Source organism: Xiphias gladius, chromosome 14 (assembly GCF_016859285.1).
Source record: "Xiphias gladius isolate SHS-SW01 ecotype Sanya breed wild chromosome 14, ASM1685928v1, whole genome shotgun sequence".
Classification (NCBI taxonomy): Eukaryota; Metazoa; Chordata; class Actinopteri; order Istiophoriformes; family Xiphiidae; genus Xiphias; species Xiphias gladius.
This window is the reverse complement of record NC_053413.1, coordinates 20,555,812-20,580,147: the sequence shown is the minus strand read 5'-3', so window position 1 is coordinate 20,580,147 and position 24,336 is coordinate 20,555,812. Positions and strand designations below refer to the sequence as shown.

At 43.2% G+C, this 24,336-nt stretch overlaps 1 protein-coding gene across 5 annotated transcripts in view; it reads left to right on the top strand.

The window, feature by feature from the left end:
* LOC120798643 (receptor-type tyrosine-protein phosphatase F) overlaps positions 1-24,336 on the top strand; it is a 165,169-nt gene that overhangs the window by 119,315 nt on the left and 21,518 nt on the right. For 3 of the 5 annotated variants that reach the window (XM_040143073.1, XM_040143074.1, XM_040143072.1), the window contains 10 exons: positions 318-435; positions 848-1,420; positions 2,206-2,306; positions 3,073-3,320; positions 5,173-5,251; positions 6,474-6,698; positions 15,641-15,795; positions 19,596-19,708; positions 22,483-22,515; positions 23,910-24,007. In XM_040143073.1, coding sequence (XP_039999007.1) covers positions 318-435; positions 848-1,420; positions 2,206-2,306; positions 3,073-3,320; positions 5,173-5,251; positions 6,474-6,698; positions 15,641-15,795; positions 19,596-19,708; positions 22,483-22,515; positions 23,910-24,007 — 1,743 coding nt within the window. The remainder of the gene's footprint in view (positions 1-317; positions 436-847; positions 1,421-2,205; positions 2,307-3,072; positions 3,321-5,172; positions 5,252-6,473; positions 6,699-15,640; positions 15,796-19,595; positions 19,709-22,482; positions 22,516-23,909; positions 24,008-24,336) is intronic. The other 2 variants (XM_040143076.1, XM_040143075.1) reach the window with 1 other exon arrangement.

The window sequence follows — 24,336 nt, the reverse complement described above, 5'->3', positions numbered from 1 at the left end:
GTGCAGGAGTTTTTCTTGATTAAGAAAAGTTCCTGGTCCTGTTTATGTGCTTTCAAATCTTTTATCTGTTAAATGCTTAAAATGTTTTGTTTCCTGTTATAGGCAAATTGATCAAGAAACTACAAGTGGATGGAGAAGGGGGATTTAATCTTATGGTTTCTTTTGGTGCTGTGTGTTTTTTCAGGGGCTAGGGGTTTGTGTTTTAGTTTTTTTGGGTTATTTTTTGTTTTTTTCTTTTTCTTTTTTGCCACTGAGGCGGTCTCACCCAGCTCACCGATTCCTTTGACCTCTGACCTCGTGATTTTGCCACTTTGCAGGAGGCCATCATTGGCGGACTGCAGTCTGAAACAACATACTCTGTCACTGTAGCAGCATACACCACCAAGGGAGATGGAGCTCGTAGCAAAGCTAAAGTCATCACCACGACTGGAGCAGGTCAGAGTCGCTTGGGGTTATCATTGAAAACATAGGTCATATGCTATCTGTTTACAGTTATTTACTTACTGTTATTATGGTATTTTCCTTAAGGCTTGAAACTGATAACCTCTGTCTTCCTCATTCAAGAGAGTTTTATGATTACAGACTCTGCTTGATTTTAATTTCATGTTAGTTTCAGTGGGTTGCCACATGTATGTTAGCTTCAAAGCCTAAAAGGGATATCATTAACTGCAGTTAACGTAGTATGAGCAAGGCATGTGCTCCATTTACGCTGCCTGCTGTTCAGTAGTTGTTAAATTGGGCAGTTTTTAGTGCAATCTTCATAAGTTCAAGGGCTGGATATCCTGGATATTTAAAAGACTTACAACACAACTTATTGTTTTTCTCTCTACTTTAATCTTTTTTTCAGTGCCAGGCAAGCCCACAATGATGATAAGCACCACCATGGGCAACACAGCGCTGATCCAGTGGCAGCCACCTAAGGAGATGGTGGGTGAGCTGATGGGCTACCAGCTGCAGTACAAGCGCACTGATGAGGAAACCTATACCTCACGCGAACTAAGGAAGACTGATGACCATTACACTGTCACTGGGCTGCACAAAGGCGCCACCTATGTCTTCCGCCTCGGCGCTCGTAATCGTGCAGGTATTGGCGAGGCCTACATAAAGGAGATCAGCACCGCGGAAGATGTGCCTTCAGGCTTCCCATTCAACCTACAAGTAACAGGACTGACCCAGTCCAGCACCCAGCTTACCTGGGATCCCCCGCTGCTGGCAGAAAGGAACGGCAAAATCATCTTCTACGTGGTGGTGTATAGGGACATCAACAGTCAGCAGAACACCACCAACCGCACGGCCGACACGCACATGACTATCCAGGGCCTTAATCCTGACACTACCTATGACATCCGGGTGCAGGCGTATACCAGCAAGGGCGGGGGACCCCTCAGCCCCAGTATTCAGAGCAGGACCATGTCAAATGGTAGGACAACTGCTAGAAAACATGGCCGACATTTATATATAAACATACCAAAGGTATTTGATTTGAAAACATAAAATCAGGCACTCACCTTTAGGCTTACACAACCTTCCGCACAACATACCTAAGCATATACATGAATGCTGTATTACCTGCTTATGTTTTGAGCACTCTATAACTGGCTCTTATTCTGTCTTCATCAGTGTCACGTCTCTCTCATCTACCACTCAGTACTGTACTGCACTGTGTTTATTGATTTATAGAGTAATAATCTCATTACACGCTACAGTCACATTACCATGCCTCCTCATCCTCTCTCCCATTTCACACAAATTTAAAGCATACGCAGCATGTACATCCTCATGCATTTTATAATCTTATAAATATAAGATTTTTTATTTATAACCAGTTGTGCGTGATGCCTTTTTTAAGACACATGTTGCCACTCCCATTGCTATATACATTTCTTGGTAATCACAGCTATCTAGGCCTGTTGCATTTCTCTTGTTGTGAACGTGGTGTAATAAATGGAACAGGCTTAGGGATATGAAGGCTATTTTTACATGATCTGTAATCAAGCGTGAATGAGATTGTTGATGTTCTCTGAAACCCCCCCGTGGCTTGTCAAGTTTGGTCATAAGGTATCACCGAGGAATATGTTCACATTGTTTACTGAGGGGTTTACTGGCTGTACAGTAGTGGGAAATTGAATTACACATTGAGAATGCATTTTGTGGAGTAGAAGATGTCTTACTTGAGTTATTAAGCCGACGATTTTCACACCCTAGATTTTCCCACCCTAAACTTTGGTGTCAAAGCTGTCATGAAAACATCTGTTCTCCTCACCTGGGATTTGCCACCGAACTACAAATCCCAAGTGCCTTTTAAGGTGAGTGCCAGCCATGTAGGAAGTCCCTATACACTTACTCAAGTAGAGATACAAAAAATTTCACCTGGAACACAATTTGTATATACAGAAACCTTATTTTCATGATCTCGTTTCAGTGGCTTTATAAACTATTATACGTTGTAATACTAGTAATTATTACACTTGAACAATACTGATTGCAATAAGCCATTGTAAAATCTCAAGTCTTCAACCCCCGAAAATAAATACAATACAGTTTTTTTTCTTCTTTTTTTTCATTGGAAAGCTATTACTTTCATTGTTACTTCAGAACAATGTATAAAATGTAGTGTACATATCTTTGTACATAACGTAGTATAATTGTATCACAGCACAACACTATTAGCTGTTAACACTTTTACCAGGGTGCGATGCAGTGACTTTGCTTATTTGCACTGAAAAGTATGAAAAACCAGATTCATGCTCACTTATGAGGTGTAAGAATCTGTCAAAATGATATTTTATCCATTCCCACCCTATGATAATGGAGCAAAGACAATTTAAAGTGTAAAAAAAAAAAGTATTGGATATGAACCAATGGGCAAGTGTGATACTGAAGCATATCAGATGAGGTGTCAGATTAGATGGGCACCTCCCTTAGGACTATACTGCTTTTGTATATGTGTATGTGTGTGTCTGTGTGCATTTGAGTGAGTGAGAGTATTATCTAGATGATATGCTGTACATGCTACGTATTGTATGTATGCTACCCTAAACCATAACTCCAAGTTCCCTTTCATCCTCACAGATCCTGTACAACCAGCAAAGCGTGGAAGTGCAGGGAAACCTGAAGAGGAAGCTGATCACGCAGCTCCAGCCAGACACAGACTACTCTTTTGTGCTGACAAGCAGGGGCAACATTGCGGGGGGTCTGCAGCAGCAGGTGTCCATCCGCACTGCCCCTGACCTGATCAAGACTAAGCCCAGCACACATCAGGCTCCGGGTGGCAAGATGACCATCAACCTGCCCAATGTTCAGACCACCACACGTGTCAGGTCAGTACTGAGACACACTGGACCGCACACACACTAGCTCTAATTCTGGGCATAGATCCACCAACAGATCATGACTTTTGTTAGAAGGTAGACTTCGTCTTTTTAAATTGGCATAAGGGATAATGCAGCTTCATTTGTATTTGATTCTTGGCTGCTGCAATGACCAAGGCTACCTCTATATCTTAAGACGGAGCTAATATATTATCAACACATAGCATCGAAAGTGTCTTCGTAAAACCCACATTGTGGCACTAAGACGATGGGAACATTTAAATTAGACAACACTCTTTTTACATACATTTGTGCAAATATGCTGAACAACAATCAACCAGCTGTTAATCAAGAATGAATTATTTAATCACTGACAGTTTCACATTATGGAAAGTACAAAGGTATAATCACTACAAAAACATCAGATTAAATCAGTATTTTAACTAAATTAAGACAAGAAATTAACAAAGGAATTTGTGCTTGAAATATGTGCATTCGGGGCCTTGTTATGGCCCTGGACTCCCTAAACAACCACTTAGTTGATGTCAAAAAAAACATAAATCTGGGGAGCTAATTTACCTACAACACTGAACACCCTTTCTAAGAGCAAAAAGGGCACAAGTGACACATTCGTATCTGATCAATACTAAATGTATTTTGAAACTTAAAGCTGCAACTTTTGGTCTCAGCCAACTTTATGACACAGCAGCAGATGATAATCGAGGCTTTTAACATCAGGTCGAGCTATATTATCATTTGACTCAAATTGTTAGGAGCAGAATTGTGCCTGACCCTGATGTGTAAAGCCTTTCCGTCAGACACACACACACACACACACACACACACACACACAGACAAGTACACACAGACAAATCTGAGTAGGGGGAGTGAACAGGGTTGATTGGTAAAAAGATTACAGGGCTGTCAGGGCTGGCCAAGCTCCAGCACAGACTGACAGCCAAAGAGCACAGGTGATTGGGGATGGGATGAGAGTGGAGGTCTCTGTCTGTGTGTGTGTGTGTGTGTGTGTGTGTGTGTGTGTGTGTGTGTGTGTGTGTGTGTGTGTGTGTGTGTGTGTGTGTGTGTGTGTGTGTGTGTGTGTGTGTGTGTGTGTGTGGGTTTGGTTTCGGGGGGGTCTTGTTATACATGTCTTCTCCCACTCCCAGACTTGACTGACTGACAGAGTGGAGGCCTGTAGAGAAGAGGAGAAAAGCAGCTGCTTTCACTGTCAGCAGCAGTTGATTTACAAGTGGCTGAATGCCACAGTGGGGGAAAAACTTTGAGCTGAGAGAAGATAGACTGGGGGAGAACAGGAGGGAGACAGCAAGAGAGACCCAGCACATAAATAAACACAGACACAGATGTTTGTACTTTCTGTATGTACAAGTATGCTCCTCCATTCGTTATCTAACTCCTTAGTTCTACGCTAAACTCCTAAATGACTTTCTAATGTCTTTCTTTTCCTTCTATTTTTTGTCTTTATAATGATAGTAGTAAAAGAACACACACGCGAGTAGTCACATAGCTGGTCCTATTAACCTAGGGAATCCTATGGGGATCTCTATTAACTAAAGGCTCCTCTCACTGGGATAGTGTTTGTTCCAGTCTGCATGGCAGATGTTCTAAGTGATTAGCCATTAATTGGAGAATTCACTGCCACTCTGCTGGTGTTCGATCTTGGTTGGACCTGCTTGTGTAGCACTTAAGTTTTGAATTCTGCCCAGCAAGCATCACAGTGAAAGTATGTCTCTCTGAATGTTTTGACTGTTTTATTAATGTGCTTGGCCCACTTTGATCTCAGCCTGTATGAATGTGTGCTTCAGTCAGGCTGTCTTAACACAGGCTTTATTTTTCTTGGCAGGTGGTACTACATTGTGGTGGTGCCGGTATCCCAGTCACCCCGGCGATGGAAGAATCCAGACGAGATGGACCTGGATGAGGTGAGTGCCAGCCGGTGGCTGATTGGCTAATGTGCCAGGTCAGGGGTTACCGATAGCATCTCCTGTTCCAACTGGGTAGGAAGTCACTGGTTGCAGCTAATTAGCTCTACCCTCCTGGGCTCAGGGAGGGGGGGGTGGCAGGGCAGAGACATTTTAAACAATGACTCACTTGGGCTGTTTGGGAGTGTCCTCATTGGACGCCAGGTCTGCAGACAGTACCCATCTGCTGAGTCCAACAGTTTGACTGCACAGAGAATAATTTTAATCTTGTATAACTATTTATGTAGATGTTAAGCACATTAACCTAATTTATATAGAACTTTTCGAAACAGTAATTGCAAATTACTGCTCTACAGCCATGTTTTTCTTTATAGGCAGGATTTGCCAACTCCACACAAAGTATTACAGAAGGCATTCAAACGAGGATAAACATTTATGACTGCTGTATTATTCTATTGAATAAAGGTGTTCCTTGTCCATGAGGGAATTTAAGCTAAATGACATGCCTAAACATTAATAGCATCATTTTTAAGTAAACTGCAAGGCTCGCTGGTGTGGATCACTATTGTTCAAGCTCTGTGCAGACATAACAGAAGAGACCAAGGGAGAGAAAGAGATGGGACTCCCTGAGTCATTAAACACTGAGCAGGCCATTGTCTCCTCCCTCCGACATAATGATTTAATAAAGCTACATCTGGAGCAGCACATGAGACATCACTGACAGAAAACAAAATGCTGCTGAAAACAGAATGCTGCAGTGCTGTATGCTCCTGCTCATTTATTAACCAGGCTGGCAGTCATGCTGAGATTGTGTGCTGGAGCAACTGCTAATTGCTCACTTCATAGCTTGGCTGCATTGTTTGCAAAGTTATATCATTTCATCAGGGCATTTTAGCTGTGTGGAGTCATTATCTCATATTTGGAGGCATGGGAAGAACCAGACCTGGACAATAAAGTATAGTGCCAATACAAATGATTTGTTTGGGGGTTTTTTTGAGATTTTACAGGTTGAAGAAAGTTAGGGCATTCTGTTGCTTTTTTTAACATAAATTAGTAAGGATTTTTTTTTTTTTCACACATGAACCTCAAAGATTTTTTTTGCCAAAAACTGATCGCTGTGAGGCTATAGCCACTGACATCCATGTCACCATATGATGAAGTTAATTTAGTCTTAGTCTCTACCAAACTTGACCTTAAGCTCTGCCCCTTACGATTTCCACAGCTGCTCAAGTCAAGTGAAGGCCCTGTCCTGAGGCGCCGACGACACCTGGATTCATCCAAGCCTTACATTGCTGCCAAGTTGGCTTCACTTCCGACCACTTTTACCCTGGGCGATGAGAAGACGTACAATGGCTTCTACAACAAGCCCCTGACCAGTCCACAGGAGTACCTCTGCTTTGTCCTGGCTGTACTCAGAAACGAAGGGACAGACAGCACTGCTAATTATGTAAGACACACACACACACATTAAGTAAAACTTATACATATATTTTTTTTTTTTCAATTTCTTAGTAAAGATCCCCTCCTGGATTTGTCATATTAAAACTGAATTCCCGTGAGCCTGTTCTATGTATTTGTACGTCACCTTTTTCTTTTTTCGAACAAACTATTTATCATCCGTCGTCAGGCTGTAACCACGCTCCCCCTCAAGCATTTCCAAAATGGCAGTGGCAAGCAAAATTGGTCTTGTTTTTACTGCCATTTTACCTTTAATACAGCCACCTATAATAGTATTGCAGCTTGTCCTGATAATTCCCTTATCAGTCAACAGTGACATCAGAGATCCTGCTTTGCTAAGCCAGCCAGCAGGGCCCCTTGCAGCTCTCTAATGCCTATACAAGACTCTTTGCTTTCTAAGTGGAGGCCCTATACGCTCGTCAAACACGGAGGCCCGGCTCTCCATTGAATGGTCAGGAGTAAACTTAACTGCAGGAAGAATGAGAGCCTGCAATTGCTGTAGGCTCCTCAACTACCTGGGACATGCATATTCAGTAGCTGGGCCTTGGCAACCACAGAGGGAGAGAGAGCGTGTGCTCCATGTCTGAAATCAAATCGCAGACTCTTCACCTATTTCTTTCTCTTCTTTCTCTCCCCTCTCTGCACTTTTTCTTACGCTCACTCTCTGCTTCCCTGTGTCTCACTCTCCCCCCCATCTTTCTCTACCGTGAAGAGAGCAGAGGAGATTGATTAGTGCGGCTGGAGTTAAGAGGGAGGCGAGGGCCTGGTCACAGGGCCTAGGGAGTCTGTAAAGCAGGCCTGATTCCCTTGAAATGCTGCTTTAAATGTCCCTAAAGCCCCCCCACCCCCCATAATCCCCCACTCCTTCGCTCTGAGAACGGGAGGGAGGTGTGAAGGAGGATATAGTGGGCAGCCATGATACACTTGACTTCAAAGAAGATGCTTAAACCCCATCGCTGCATAACACTCTCACTACACCTGCCAGACACACCATGTTGGATCAGTGGCGCTCAAGATTTGTCTTTTTCTGTGTACTCCCCCTCCTTAAACTGTGTACCACCCTCCCACCTTTAAACTTAATCGCTTGGATTAATCAGGCTTCACTCACGGGGTGAGTCAATCAGTGTGCTTACCTTCACTTCAGTAACCTGGTTATTGACAGCTTTCTGCAGTAACCCAGTTTCATAAACTTCGTGCAAATAAGCCACCTGGTTTCGGGAATAACACAAAATTATTTAATAAGGCTACATTGCTGGTCAAACCAGAGTTTAGATAGAGAAGGTGGCGCTTTGACTAGGATGCAAAGAAAGATCATTACACGCAGCAATGCATCCTTATACCCAAAAGAATTGTATCCAAGTCTGTCTAAAACTGAAAGTAAAAATAATAGTGTAAATAAGTTGACTTCTACAGCTAACTGTAAACTTTTGTGTGACATGTGCACACAGAAAGGAAAACTGTCAGTTTTTTACTACAGTGCCTGTCTTCCCAATGAACAGTCAGTCCAAATGCTCAGGAAGAAAAAAAAAAAACTCAATATCTGCAGTATTCACTTAAAATATACAATCCTTGGTTCAAAAATACGGTAGGGGATAGGAAAGAAATCCAATAATGTAATAATAATAATAATGTAATAATAATTACAGGATTTACAGTAAAAAAGATTGTTGCAGTGCATTTAAACACCCTGATTTTCTCTTTTCACCCTATAACCTGGCTTCTTGTGTACATGTAAACATACTGAATTCTGAGGTGGCAACTACAAGCAGGCTGTCATTGATTGCTGCAAAAATCCCCTAACCGCACTCTTTAGGAAACTCAGATACCACAGCAGTGTTTGTTTTTGTCACCCCCGACGCTGCACTTGCAAACATTTATTACCAAACACAAGCGGGTAGAGAAGGTAAAGCATGCAGGGAGATCGAGCAGTTGGCAGAAGCTGCCTCAAGCAGGATCTTCACCAGACCCAGGAGAATAAGACAACAAGTACAGGAGTAAATGACTTGTGTCTTTACTACACTTCCTCCCCACCACCCAAACTCCCCCAGCGTAGATCAAAGAAGACCGCCAGGGTTTAATAAGTCCTCGTATATCAATGGCCACAAGCAGCCAGCAGTGGTTGGAGGGAAGGAGAGAAGGAAGGAAGGCAAAAGGGGATGAGAGAGAGAAAGAAGGAGAGAATTTGCCTTCATGTCTCCCCAGCACCCAAGGCAGATAAACAAGCCGGGGGAAGTGTGAAATGGGATGATAGATGCTGGGTGTGTATAAACAGTATCATTTAATGCGAGAAGAGAGTGAGGGAGGGAGTTAGCATGAAATATTGTGTGATGTGAGACAGAGAGGAGGGGTGGTTTTGGAGAGAGGAAAAGAAGAAAGCACAATTTTTGTCTTGTGTCCTATCCAGCATGTGAAGCTCAGATGAGAGAAAGTGAACTGGTGGAAGAGGAGTAGATTGTGCTAATGTGTGCTTTTCTTTTGATAAGGGAGAGGTGAGCTTGTGGCACAGAGAGAAACCAAAACAGAAAGTGTTTAAATGTGTTTACCACAGTTTTATGTTTGGATTGCTATTCAGGCATTTATATTCTACTTTCTCTCAACAAGAATTGGCTTTGTAGCACTAATTCTGTTGGTGCTCTGGGCTCAAAACACCCTTAACATTGAAGAATGGCTTCGTTCAAACTTTAAAAGTCTTTGACAAACAAATATCAAGAGAGAATTATGAAAAAAATTGTTCTTTTTTCCTAGCGGAGAGTATAAGCATGTTTAAGCCAAGCCTTTCACCAAGGGTGGTAGAAATATAGGCAACATGGATGTTATTCTCACTTCAACTTTGCTATGTTACTTCGTCCTAGAGGTTTCTCCCTCTAGTGATGCTTCCAGATATCTGGATGTTCTGTATTCAGACAGCGAGAGAGGGGAAATAGTGGAGTTTCTGGTTCAGTTTCTGGGAAATCGGGTCTGTGAGGGGAAAAAATGGAGTAGAGAAAAAAAAGGTATGAAGGGAGAAGTACAGTACGAAGGGTAGGCTAGACTCTGCAGCCACATTTCTGTTCTTCATAGATAAAAACATACTCGCAAACATACTACCATCATTCCCTTTCAGTATTTGTGACTTTTTGTTTTGTTTTGGTTTGGTTTGGTTTTTTTGGGGGGGGGGGGTCTCTATATTGTTTTCTCTGGCCTTCAGTCTCAATGATGAGGAGAATGAGCCCCCTAGGGGAGGCACAGAGAGCGGCGGATACATAATGGCCATCATAGCATGTTTGTTTGTTTGTCTGGCGCACACCCCTGCAGCTTATTAAAGCTGCTTTTGGAAAAACGAGGAGCCAGTGGTCAATGGCAAGTTGAAACAAATGTGCATGTGCTGTGCGTAGTGGATTCAGTGCTCAGGGGATTGCAGAGCAGCATCTGACTGGGGAAGTTGTGTAGCCCACTGGCCAGATAGCAGACTTGATATACAGCTAATACCATAACACCTGTGCCTCAGTCTCTCTCTCTGTCTCATCACTCTTTACCATTTCTCATCGCCCACTATCTCCCTCATTCTCTCACTGTCTCAGTCAAACACTTAAAATCATACACACACAGAAGCTGTCAGTGGCTGTGACCTGGACAAATACACACACTTGTGGAGGCTCAGAGGAGCTTGAGAAAAGGCTCAGAAAAACTGATGTTCCACGTATGCTCACACACACTCTTACGCATATTTGTTTAGAGTCTTTACACACAAATCACACACTTTCTCTTTCTCTAACTGAGAGATGTACACTGCCATACCAAGACAGGCAAATACTTTTTGCATTCATTCACTCATAATGCTTGCATATACACTATTTACAATACAGTAATAGTGCTCATATGCAGTGCCAACAATCTTCCATAGTCATGTACTTATTTCTCTCTTCTCCTCTTCTCACTAGGGATTGGACTGTTCAGTATATTTTATCAAATTTTGAATTCAGTGCCCCCTTCCTGACTTCAATTCCCTTATGAAATTTCAACATTTTTAGGCGGTTTAAGTTAATAAATAACTAAAAACCAAAGATTTGGTAGAGATCTGTAATTGCTTTTTGCTGACTGAGAAGGCACTTCAGTTTGGAGTGGCTTAAGTTTACATTTACTCATTTGGTAGATGTTTTTATCTGATGCAACTTACAAGAGAGGGACAATACTAAAGCTTCAATAGGAGACCTTGAAGTAAGTACTAAATCTGTTCAATAAGACAAAGTGCAAGGAGATCAGGTAAAGAAGTGCACTGAAAGTGCACAAAGTGCTAGAGAGGCAGGTTAGGGTGTTAGTGGTGTTAGAGGTGTTAGGAGAGGAGATACTTTCAGAACTGATGAGTCTTCAAGAGATTCTTGAAGATAGAGAGGGACGCCCCTGCTCTGACAAGATTTTTTAACTTGTTCCACCATCGGGGAACCACAAACAAGAACAGTTTGGAGTGTGATTGCCTTATGTGCAGGGATGGCATTGGCAGGCCATGTTCCATGGAAAAACGCAGTGGCCGAGAACGAGCCTGAGCCTGTACAATTGAGTTCAAGTAGATGGGCGCAGACCCAGAAGTCACTCTGTGGGCAGGCATTATTGACTCGAATTTGACTCGGGCGGCCATGTGTAGCCAGTGGAGGTCAATGAGCAGCAGAGTGACATGTGCCCTTTTAGGCTGATCGAAAAACAGACTTGCCAGTGCATTCTGGACCATTGGTAAGGGTTTCACTGTGTGTGAAGCAAGGGCATTGCAGTAGTCGAGGTGAATGATAACCAAGGCTTGTACCAAGAGCTGGGTGGTGTACTGAGTCAGGTAAGGACAGATTTTTCTTACGTTACACAGTGCAAAGTGACACGACCAGGAGACAGATGCAACATGGTCAAAGAAGGATACCTGGTCATCAAACATGACACCAAGGTTTCTTACGACCTTCAATGAGATGTAGAGGCGATCTTGATATTGATACTGTGATTGAGAGATTGATTGGATGGGATGACGAAGAGTTCTGTCTTAGAGAGGTTAAGTTGAAGGTGGTGTTCCTTCATCCAGATATGTCTGAGAGACAAGCCAAGATCTGCACCGAGGCCGTGGGGTCATCTGGTGAGAATGACAAGCATAGTTGGGTGTCATCTATGTAGCAATGATATGAGAAGCCAGGTGAGCGAATAATTGGACCCAAGAAGTTGGTGTATATTGCAAAGTGAAGGGGCCCCAGCATCAAGCCTTGGGGCACTCCTATGGGGAGGGGATGGGATAAGGACATATGTCCTTGCCATGACACATTCAAGCAACCTCCAGCGAGATAAGATTCACACCAAGAATGCGCTTTGCCCAAGATGCCCATATCGGAGAATACAGATAACAGGATGCGATGGTTCCCTGTGTAAAAGGCTACTGATAGGTCCAGCAAGATAAGGCTTCTGTCATGGACAACAGAGCTGTTTCAGTGGAGTGGCTGCTTTTAATGCCCAGGTGATTTGGATCAAGGAGGGCGTCTTGTCAGAGGAATTCTGAGACCTGTTTGAAAACAACCCTTTAGCCTTAGATACGAATTGAAGTAACAAATCCGGTTGAGAATTCTCAACTTGACTCGGGTAGAGTAAAGGCTTTTTGAGCAGAGGCGTTGCCTTAGCCTGTTTGAATGCGGTTGGAAATGTTCCCAAAGCCAGTGAAACATTTATCACGTGATTGCTGGCACATTGGTGTGAGATGTGCCTTGGAGGAAGTTTGTGGGAATGGGTTACAGTGCACATGTAGGAGGACGGCTACCAGTCAGGAGTCTTGATACCTCGCTCTCAGTGACCGGTGAATGAGAGCAGTGATGCACCATTGATGTGGGGGAACAGAGAAGGACAAGTAGTAGGACTGCTACATGTTAAGCTTTTTGGTGCCTTGCACTCAGCAAGAGGGCTGAGTGAGGGAGATGGTGCACCATTGACCAGAGGAGGCAGAGAGGGGAATGAGAGCAGAGAGGGGTCCCTACATGTTTGGCTTGCTGGTGTGCTGCCCTCAGTGAGAGGGCTGACCATGGAGAGTGATGTGCCCTTAACTGGGGGAGACTGGTTGTCTCTGAGTGGTTCAGAGAGTTGGCTACTGATGGCTGCCACGTTTTTGGTAAAGAAGGAGGCAAAGATATCAGCTGAGAGTTTTGTGTCTGGTGGAGGTGATGGAGGATTGAGCAATGTTTTGAAGGTGGAAAATCATTTCTGAGCGTCTCTGGCAGTGCTGATCTTATCGTAGAAACCAGCTTGGCAGCAGTGATGCTGGATGAGAAGGAAGATAGGAGCGACTGATAACCTTTGAGATCAGTGGGGGTCACTGGATTTACGCCATTTTCTCTCAGCAGCTCTGAGATCGGTAGGCAGCTTTGCATGGTGTCAGTTAGCCATGGATGAGGCAGGTTAGAGTGAGTTTAGTGGATAGAGGACAAGACTGTTCAATTGCAAAACACATCATACACAACTGATCATAGAATTGTGTTAAAGAGGGGCTTTTCTTTCCCTATCAGCTGCGTACAGACACTGGCTTAGCCACACACAAAAAAGAAAAAAAAACTTAACTTTGGCTTTAATGCAAATTTCTTGAGCAATTAATGTTTATTAGCTAGAGTTGAGACATTTTAATAGACAAAAGAATCAGACAAAGATGGTTAAAAATGAAAAGCCTGCTGCCTCAAGTTTTTATATATTTATATATTAATTTTAGATTGTTCTTTGCTAATTAAAATATTTAGGAGTTTTAAAAGATTTTATATTTGTTGCCCTCTGAGCTTACGGAATTCAAGGAATTTTATCAACATGGAGCCAACAATACTTGGCAACAATACTTACACACATAGCCCACCCATGGGTTGTGTGTGTAAGAAGTAGTGTTGTAGTACTGTACACATAAATACACACTAATTCAGAGTGGTAAGAGATACACATACACATATAGTTACTTTTATGTCTCACTGTCTCTGACTCACTCACTCTCGGCCTCACACATTCCTTCACTGAACCATCGCTCCATTGTGATGCCACTCTGCGAGGGCAGAAGCATTAGGAACTGCGTGACTGAGCTTTTATCAGATATTAGGGCTGTTCAAATGGATGATCCCAGTACTTCGCCGTGACCAACAGACAAAAAGCCCACTCTTTTTGTCGGGCCCTCTCCTATCCTCTCGCTCTTCTTCTCTTATCCTTCTCTGAAAGCACAGCTGCAGTCATTTGTTACACCAGGAAAAAAAACTTTTTTCCCAGGATTCCCTGCAGGGCCACATCCTACAGCCTTTTTGGGCCCTCCCAAAGGAACAGGAAGCCCTGTGGTGTCGTCACATCAGCAGCGTCCCACTGCTTTGTCATTTCTCATTGTTTTTAGATAATAGGTTCTTCCCGAAGGCGCACATATCAGGAAAGAACTGGTCTCATGTGCCTGGTGTGTGAATCTCTGTGTGTGAAAGACAAAGACAAACGAATAATATTGCTGCTGTAAACTACTCCTTTAATATACAAATGGGAACCTTTTTACTTTCCCACTTGAATCATCTTGGATTTTGCCTAATATCAGAGCATGATTGAGACATGGTTTAACACTCACATACCCATACTGTAAATTTTTCCGGCAGTTGCCCGAGAGTATGAGAGATAACAGAACTATATGACAGAGAGCAGGACTCTTTGAGCTCATCTCAGCTTATCTTTCCAATTAATATCTGCCTGCGTGCCGAAGAGCAGGCTGCTGTGCGGCTAATGATCCGGATTACTGCTGCCTGCCGCCCTACCACTCCCGCTGCATGCTGTGAGCCCAATTCCCTTCGAGGGCTGCGATCTGTCACCCATGCCCCTCCGCACCGCCTCCTCCTCTTTCCGACCTGCATCTCCCATCATCTTTCAATAGGAGGCATGCTGAGCTCTAACGACAGATGCCTTGCACCTCCCTCTTTCTTTTTCTCATCTGTCACCTTGCTCTCCCGCAGTTGGACTCCCTCTTCTATGAGACATTTTTTTAAACAGAACACTGCGTTGCCTTGTGCACCCACTCCTCAGATACACACTCATACAGCCCTACCTCCTCTCTTCTCTCTGTAATTTGAAGACGAAGGAGCGGGGGGATGTCTCATTTATAGCCAGGGTGGAAGCGCACCCTCACAGTCACCTCTTCCTCCTCCTCCTCCTCCTCCTCTTTCTCCTTCTCTGCCGTCACGGTGTGAACACTAATGAAGAAGAGATGAGTCCTCTCTTGTGCCCTCATTTATCTCAGCGACCAAGGGACATGCACACTAATCCCTGCCACTCTGTCTCCTCCTCTCTTACTCTCCTGTCTCAGACTTGCTCTATCTTCAGCGGTTTCAGTTTCATCAGATGTGATGCAATGCTTTAATAGAAACATAATAATTACTTCACTAGCTAAGGTAGCTTTCGTTTTTGTGAAAGTGTCTTTTGAGTTGGGTCGATAGTTTTCTGGCTTGAAATAACTTGGTTCTCAGTGTGCCGTAAACAAAAAATATAATATTTTGATTCCTTTTCCCTATTAAAGTAGACTTAGCTAACACTATATACTGTATATTTTTAGTAACCTTGAGTTTGTGTTGGAGGTTTTGTTGTAGTAATGAACACCTGCAGTTCTTCCCTAGTGTGTATGATTTGGGAAAAAAGTGAAGAAAACTATTCATATAACTTCTATCATCCCAGACTTCCTCCAGTTCCTCTACAGTTAAAAGCTATATATTGAATGTTGATTTTACTTTTACAGCCTAACTATGCTTCTCTCAGATTTCAGTTCTTTTCACCCATGATGAGTTGACTGTTTTTAAATTTGGTCTTTTAGGAAGTCCAAAAACTCGATAAGAAAGGCTACTATACATTTAGATAGGAAGGGTAAATTTTGCATACATGTTATGGCTCTGAAGTGACTTGGCTCTCATGGACGTGCGCTTTCCTTCTTTTCTTCCCTTACAGATGACATTTTCAGCCAGTCCCTACTCAGACCCAATCCAGGTCCCAACAAGTGTGTCTCGGGGGATGGAGCAACCTGAAATGTTGTGGGTCATGGGCCCAGTATTGGCCGTGGTCCTTATCATCATCATCGTCATCGCCATCTTGCTCTTTAAGAAGTAAGAGGCTGTGCTTCTGTGTCATTCTTCAGTCATTCTTCTCTGTGCTTGTTTGAGGTTGAACTGCAGTGACACTTTTGATTGTAAATTTCTTTTGGTTGCATCAGGAATGGTAATGAAACATGCTCCCCTCTGCAACTTGCATCGGACTGTTCACACACCAAACTGTAACATCCAATTTCTTTACCATAATATACAGTGTAACTGGAATAGAACCAAAGGCGGATTGATTTGTCTTTCAGAAAATCCTCATTTCTCCCGAAAAGATTTTGGCCCAGTTTGCTGTTTTTAACAATACTATGCGAAGTGTCAGTTGGAATGGCAGCTGACATTACCTCCCTAATGAAAAGCATAGTTTGGCTGTCAGAAACTCGTACTTAGGAGTAAGAAATTAGTTTTGGCCAACACCACTGGTTATGTCAAATAATATACAGAAGGCTGCAACAGAGGGCTTAACTAAAAGCTCAGTCAATATCTCTTAAAAGCACCTAAGCTGCACCTTTGCAGCACACTGTGGATACACAACTCAACTCAACTCAACTCAACTCAACTCAACTTTATTTATATAGCATCTTTCATACAAACATGCAGCCCAAAGTGCTTCACATAGCAAGAAAAAACGCACAGACCAAAAGGTGGTGAGGAGATACATATTACAACCAATGCTGAAATAATTAATTCATCAAGAACTTGTTTGTTATTTTGATAATTGAATAATCGCTTCAAGTAATTTATTAAGCAAAAATGTGAAACATTTGGTGGTTTTTGCATCTAAAACGTAAAGTTTGCCTCTTTTCTCTGTTTTATGTCTCAATAAATTGAATAACAAAATCAATTTATAGACCAAATACTTAATTGATTACACAAACAAATAATTGACAGATAAGTTGTCATTGAAAATAATCATTCGTTGCAGCCCTAAATACAACCATCAATTCTTTAGGCTTGTTATTATTAAACAATTATTTGTATGTTGACAACAGAGACAATAATGATAAGGATAATGTGGTTTGGACGATGTAAAGTACCATTTTAAAATGAGAATCTATTACCTATGAGCCATTATTTACCTCACTTGGCATCTTCCTAATTAAGTCCCACCTCCCCATCCTTTCTTGATGGCTCCATTACAAATTTGCCATTCCCTATCATATCTACTCTCCAACCTGCCATCCACAGCCTTGCAGACTGCTGTATGGCTGCCATCTCCAGCAGACTTAGAAAGGGACTGGTTAATAATAGGCCTTGAAACAGCTCACTGCAGAGTAGCACATCCTCTGTTTGGAAGCCCTTTCTCCACACAGACGCAGAATGACAGGAGCAACTGTGGGGAGGTAGCTGTTTGCCCTTTTCACTGTGGACTGGCAGTAAATGTCCAAAGAAATAATCACACCCTAGCTCGGATTGTTACTGCTACCTGCATATTCGCCAAGACCAACTCCAGCAATGTCATGATGACGTTATTCTCAAAAAGTCTCCAGCAAGTATTAGGATCAATTTTTATGCTGTGCACTCAATATGTGCTTTAAATTTTCAGAGGAACGAGATTTAACTTTCTGAAAATAGTACATAGTCACAAGAATATAGAGTAAACAAGTTATAGGTCCATATGGGTAACAATTACCTATTAACCCCCCCCCCCCACCCCCTTCTTTTTGCCCTCTGTGAATGCAGCAAACAGGAAAGGTGGGTACTGTAAATGTTATATCAGTCACAACTTCATTTCCCAACACCCAAGTCCCCTTCATTTGTGTTGTTAATTGGCGGTATTCATCCGCTCTTCAGGGTTGCAGAGTCAGTTACCTCTCATCTCCAATTGGTATCACATAAAAATCACTCAAATAGAAATAAAAGGAAATTCTTTAAATTGATGTGTCTAGTCTGATTTGTTCAGTTTTACAAGACTTACAAGAAATGAGAAGCAGCAGACTCTGCAGCCCTTGATAACTGGGGTTAAAGGAACCTCCAGGTCATATCCGTGTACCAGTGCATGTTCCACATCTAGTGCCAGTGTACCTCTTCAGATCGCCTGTCTGCCTTGGTTTGTCTCCGTGCTGTGTTTCATTATCCACCCAGTCAGCGCACCCCTTCAAAATTGGCCCTATCTGAATATGCCAAGGCATCACCTGCTGCTGAATGGGCCATTGTGAAGTAAATGCCAGACGGGGAAACTGGTGAAAAAGAAATGTTCCCATCTTTTAAGCTGACATTTTCCTCCGAGACCCATTCTTCCACTTTTAGCCCTTTTCTCCCCCTCTCGCTCCTTCCTCATGGCAGAAGTCTCTACAAAGGGCCCTGTTCTACCCTCATTAAGTGCTCCCTGTACTGCGCACACACTCATACTCACACTGGGTGTGTGTGTGTAAAAGTCTGTGTGTACTTACATTCTCACACGTCTTAACCCTCACTTTGAGCCTGAGATGAATTACCCCATTGAGATTGCTGCCATGTTTACTTTAGCCCAGCACTAAAATGTCATGTAGATTGGCATCTGATTGGATCAGAGGGAGAGATGAGGGGTGTGGAGAACAGATCACAGATGCCCAACTCTTTCACCCCCCCCCCCCAGCCCAGCCCAGCCCAGCACCAGCAGTGATCTCTGGGAAAACCGGATACGGTCTGGCTCAGCTCTCGGCTGGAGAGGAAGAGATGCTTGTCAAAGATTAGCCGTCACGCTGCTAGCATTAGCTTAAGCCTCTGCAGCATAAGATAACAGGTGGCGGTGAGGCCAAAGCCCCAACGGCTGAGGTGGACCGGGTTAAGGCAATGTGTGCACCACTAGCTTTATGTATTCTCACCACGCTGGGCTTCAACAGAAGGCCATGCTCCTGCCTAAAACCCACGCTCGCCACTTGCAAATGGAGTGCAATGAGATGTGAAATTTCCACAGGGCGCCCTGATGCTTCCTTCCGCCCATTTCCATTTGCAGTCAGAAGGCTTGTGAGTCTGCAGCTGTATCTGTGTGAGTGTGTAGTTGTGAAAATGTGAGAGGTGGGAAAGCGTACATCTGTGTGCCTGTTTGTGTGTGTATGTCAACAGATGCTGGCTGTCTGAACATCAGAATACAGGCAGGATGCATTTTCTATTCTTCTTTTCACCTGATGGACAAACCTACGGTTGACTGAGCTGAGCCAGTCCGAGCTGTGCTCCTCTGTTCTGTGCTATGTTAGACTCGGCTAGGCCAGGCCTGGCAGCACAGGTGCTGCAAAACTGGTCTAATTACCCAGTGTTGTGCCACCCAGCTGATGAGCTAATTACAGCATCCGCCTGTTTTCCACTCAATCTGTAAAGCTAGTAAACACAATGTGTTGTTAGCACACACACACAGCGGCGAAAATCACACATTTATATTTTTGCTACACACAAACACACACACTCATGTACACATACCCACACAGCAGCTGTCACCTATCCAGCAGCAAACAAACCCAACTTAGCCCACTCCAGGAAAATGATGACATTTCTTCAAACACATTAAACTCCAGTTGGCAATCTAATGGGGGTATTGCCCTGGTACCTACTGTCTCTTGAATTGCTGGTCCTCAGGACTAGTTTTGAGAATCATTAACGATGACATTAACCTCATCAAGTGTGCAACAAAGTGGAGATGTATCCATCTGATTAATGTCTTATTTTCTAACCATACAGAGGAAACATTAATGTAATTCTCAGTCATACTGTCATTGTCACTTGGAGTTAGCTTGAGGAATCAATGGCTAAGTTAGTGCTCTTGTATTAAGCAATTAGGTGGTCTCAGCATGATGTGATTAACACCTTACTGTCTGTTTCTGACACCACAGGAAAAGGGCATCTCCTCTACCCAAAGATGAGCACTCAGGTGGGGTGAAAGACTCCCTGCTGGCCAACTCGTCCGACCCTGTGGAGATGAGAAGACTCAACTACCAGACCCCAGGTAATAAACAACGCATTAAGGATCATACATGTAGCTACATATGGTAAAGTTTGCTCTGCTTTCCCTCAGCAACTGCCTCTGGGAAATGAACTTATGCTGCGTTCATTTCATATGGCATGGATGGTGGAGAAGGGAGAGATTCCTGTGTTCATGACTGTGGTCATGTCATCAAGAAAGTAGAATGATAAAGGAGTTGGTCATGTGATTGACTTTACATTGACAATGCAACACCACATCCATATTATTTGAGTTTAACTACACTGAACAACAGACTTTGGCTGATGTTAGGGATCCATATTTGTTTGGTTTTCAGAAAGGTTTGTTCTATTGGCCAAGTTTGTTGAATTTTGTGACTGTCTATAGTAAGGTTTTGAATTTTTTGATCAGAGCATTGCTGGAAAAGAGTGCAGGTTCAGTCAATGTTTCCTTCATAAAAAAGGGGGAAAAAAGTATATTCTGCCTTTGTGACTTAGGATTTGAAAATGAAAATGCTCTATGAAATTCATCAGTCCGCAATTTAAAAACACATCTTCAACACAGAGAGAAAATATCTAAAGGTGACTCATACCTATAGTAGTGTCCCTTAATATATATTTTATTTTCAAGCGTTTTTTTTCTTAAATGGTGGATATTGAATTTTGGAATGAATTTTTATTTTTTTTTAATCTCTAAACAACCTTTACAGAATCAGTCTACTTCTACAATGGACACCCGTCTTCCTCTTGGGAGGAAGGAGCTCTTGTGTGTTAGTGCCTTGTAACAGATGTTGCTGTATGAAATTCATGTGTGCTGCTTATTTTGTTGTTTATCCTCAGGCTAAAAATCTGACCAGTTGTCAAAAAAAGAAATACAGGTAGATAAGTGAAAATAAACAAATCATGTTTGCCATCATAACCAGCTCTGGTCAGTATCAGTTGGAGTAAGGCCAAGTGAATTCAGATTCTATCCACGCGCAATAGTGAAGTGGGGGGGGGGGGGGGCTGGCTATGTCAGGGTAACCACCTAAGCATCAGCCTTCTTCCTTTTTCCTCCTGATCTCCTCCCTCCTCCCCCGGTCCTCACTCCTCCTCCCTCCATGAGCTCCTTTCATTCCACCCAGCTGGTAATGAGTCCTGCTGCCTCTGATGTCAAGGTGAGCCAGGCGGAGGAAACAATGGAGCTGAGGAAAAATGTCAACCCCAGTGCACGTGCGTTTGTGCATTTCTGTGTGTATTCTGTGTGTGCGTGCGTGCGTGCGTGCGTGCGTGCGTGCGTGCGTGTGTGTGTGTGTGTGTGTGTGTGTGTGTGTATCCTTTCTCACGTGTTATTAAAGATCCCATTTGCCCGTACACACATACACACACACACAGCCCCTTTGAACCCCTGCAGAGGAATTAGGCAGTGCTGCTGCTCTAAAGAGCCATGTTCTTCCATCCTCCCACTCCACCTCTTTCCTCTTTTGTCTTCCATTTCCCCCTGAAGGGTAATCTCTCTCTCTCTCTCTCACCCCCCCCCTTCATACGTCAACATCTATCTCTTTCTTTCTCTCCCTTTCCACCTCACTGTTTTGCTTCAAGAGTGGTGATTATCAAAAATCACGTGTGAGACTCCAAGGCTGAGCTGAATGAATACTGAACAGCCCATTCCTCTGTCTCTCGATCCTTCTCTCTTTGATTCACCCACAGCAGGTAAACATTCCTGCTCTGATTCTGATTGTTGTTAAGTGGTCCAGCAGATTGTAGCTCATGTCTCCAGCATGTTGGTTTGTTAAACAGACCTCGACTGTACCTATTGGGACTCCAGCAGCAGGCGTGTGGTTCTATGAGTAAATGACCTGGTTTATCCTTGCCAGACCTGGTTCAGATACTATTTGCAAATACATAACTGAGGTCACTTGTGTTGCTGTTTAACAATTCAGACAAAACATGTAGTGCCATTTACAGCATAGTGCAATTTGCAGTAAGAAGTACAGGGGAGCATTTTAAAGGGATATTCTGGTCTCATATATCCCGGGTTGTAGTTTTGGGCATCATTTCTTTTGGTGATAATGAGTACTCAACAAGTCCAATAGAGCTAAGAATACAGGAATTGAGACAGTTGTACAGGTTTTAAACAAACCCCCAGGTTAGTCAAATTTATTTGAAAAAGAAAACAAAGTCAAATAGTAAAATTATCACCCAAACTGCCAGTTATAAACATCCATCAAAGTTTATAGACTGACTATGTAGTTCCAATTGACCAGCCATGATTACTGTTGTTGTTATGCATGTGCACGGTTTTCGTGTGCAATAAGAGGCTATTACCAAAGTTTTAGGTGGACTCGCTTTTATTTTTCCTCCCAAAAAAGAGGTTTAGATCATCTGGCAATAATGTTGACCTGTCTGATCGTTTGACCACTCACATTTCATGTTCCCAGATCTCATTAATAACCTTGGTTTTATAATGTTATCATGACCGGTAATCAAAATGATGGCCAAAACTCTTAATATAACTCCCAATAAAATTAAAATTTCCTTTAACACTTAAGAAAAAGCATTTTGTGCCCTTTACGCAGTAGTGCAGTTTACACTGAGCAGTCACAGGAGTATTTTAAAGTCAAGCTTTGTATACTCTTCTGTTTAACAGACTAAAGTACACTACTTGAATTGTCCTGAGAGGGCAAACACCAACAGGTGCACACTCCAACTAGCTTGAAAGGTTATTTGCAGATACTGTTTGGCCCTGGTCTGATCCTGAGCCATCTGCATTGATTGAGTGTTCTTCTTCCTCCCTCCTTCAATCTCCTCTCTCCACAGGTCCCAGCTCTCATCGCTGCCCCAACACTCCAAGTTAGTCTGCTCTCTCACCTACTGTGTATTTCCCACACATGCAGTCTCTCTCCCTCTCTCACTCGCTCCTGATCCCATTCCCTTGTTGCAATCCTGACAGACATCACAAGCCCACAAGCTTAAAGCCTCTGGCGCCCCAAGGATGCAGCAATGTCCTCTCTAAGCCGTGAACTTCCCACAACACCTTTTTGGTGCGGAAGCGGAGGACTAGATGGTTTTATGGATAGTTGAGCAGTGCGGAAAGTTGCGCTTGCTTAACATTAGCCTTGTTATCTATGACTTCACTCTCCATTTAACCAACAACATGGCTATAAAAGACCTGGCTGAACATGTACAAACACATAGACACTGATGATAATGTGGTTATAGGTGCCCCTGTTTGATAGTATTAAATTAGTATAATTGGTCAGGTCTCATTTTGTGCAGTGGCCATAGTTACCAGGCATTAGCCATTAGCATTGCAGCAATAATGAGCTTGCAGCAGTCGCTCATCTGAAAGCATGACCCACGACCTTACAAATGCACTCAGCCAAAGGCACTAATGTGAATTTCAATACCATTATGAAGTGTCTTTCTGATTTCTTTGTGACTTCAAGGCTATATGTTAGGTTAATGATGCTCCGAGTGTAACTTTAGACCATCTTCATGCTTGCCATACAGTTAACTTTATAATACAGAAGGCAAGTTCCCAGCAATCCGTTTAAGCACAGAGCCTTGCCAAGTTCAGAGGCACAGGGGGAATTTGTGTCGGTAGATTAGCAATAAATCATCCAATAACCCAGCGATGAGAAATCTAGAGAGTAGCAGGAGGGTTGTTTGAAATTAATCCAGCCCGAGCACTCCAGGCTGGGCCGAAAGATAGTCTATTGTAGGGAAAGAGATTTTCAAAGAAATGAGTTTTGCCTGGTGACCAGTCAGTTTTTTTTCTCTCTAGGAAGTGACAGTGTGACTGATTTGTAGAGACTTGCGGGTTCTTGCTCTGATCCCACCTCTGCCACCAATTGAGTGTTGTGGAGTCAGAGGGATGTCTGCCTCCTGCTTCTTTCCAGGAGCATGCTCACCCAGTCACTCATGTGCATCGCCAAGCCAGCCCCACCTCTGTCCTCCTCACTTAGCATGACGATATCACCAAATGTCACCAGCCTGTTTCAACTTGTGCGCTCTCTCTTCCTCTCTCTATTCTCTCTATTCTTCCTCTCTTCATGCATTGTTGAACAAAGTGCACTCTCCTCACTGTCACACAGCCACCTCATGGTCCCACTGGCAGCCTCACTCACCCTGTGGTCCAACCAGTGTTTTTGTAAGTCAATGTGCATGTCTGATGTAGGAACAGCCAGGTCTCAATCTTTTCTTTGTCTTTGCCCCTCTTGTTCTTCTTCCTCTTCCTCTCCCAGGAATGAGGGAGCACCCGCCCATCCCTGTCATTGACCTGGCTGACCACATAGAACGACTGAAAGCCAACGATGGCCTCCGCTTTTCCCAGGAGTATGAGGTAAGAGCCATGCACTAATAGTGTATCGGTGTCTCTGTGTCTTTCAAGCATATAAATGTGTTTCTTTGTTATCGTGTCTGGGAGGAAGTTTTGTGTTTATGTCTCTTTGATCTTATATGCATGTATTCTAATGGATTATGGAAGACTTCTCTCAAAGACATTCTTCAGTCATTTTTACAGCTCTATTACCAATCCCACCAGGACACCAACACTTACATTAAATGCTCCAAGATGCTTTTTCACAAAACTAGCAGGTGGCGAGTTGCTTAAGCAATCTGTGTGTGTCTTGATGTGTTCCCCGAAGAATGTTATTTTGCAGGCGGTCTCTC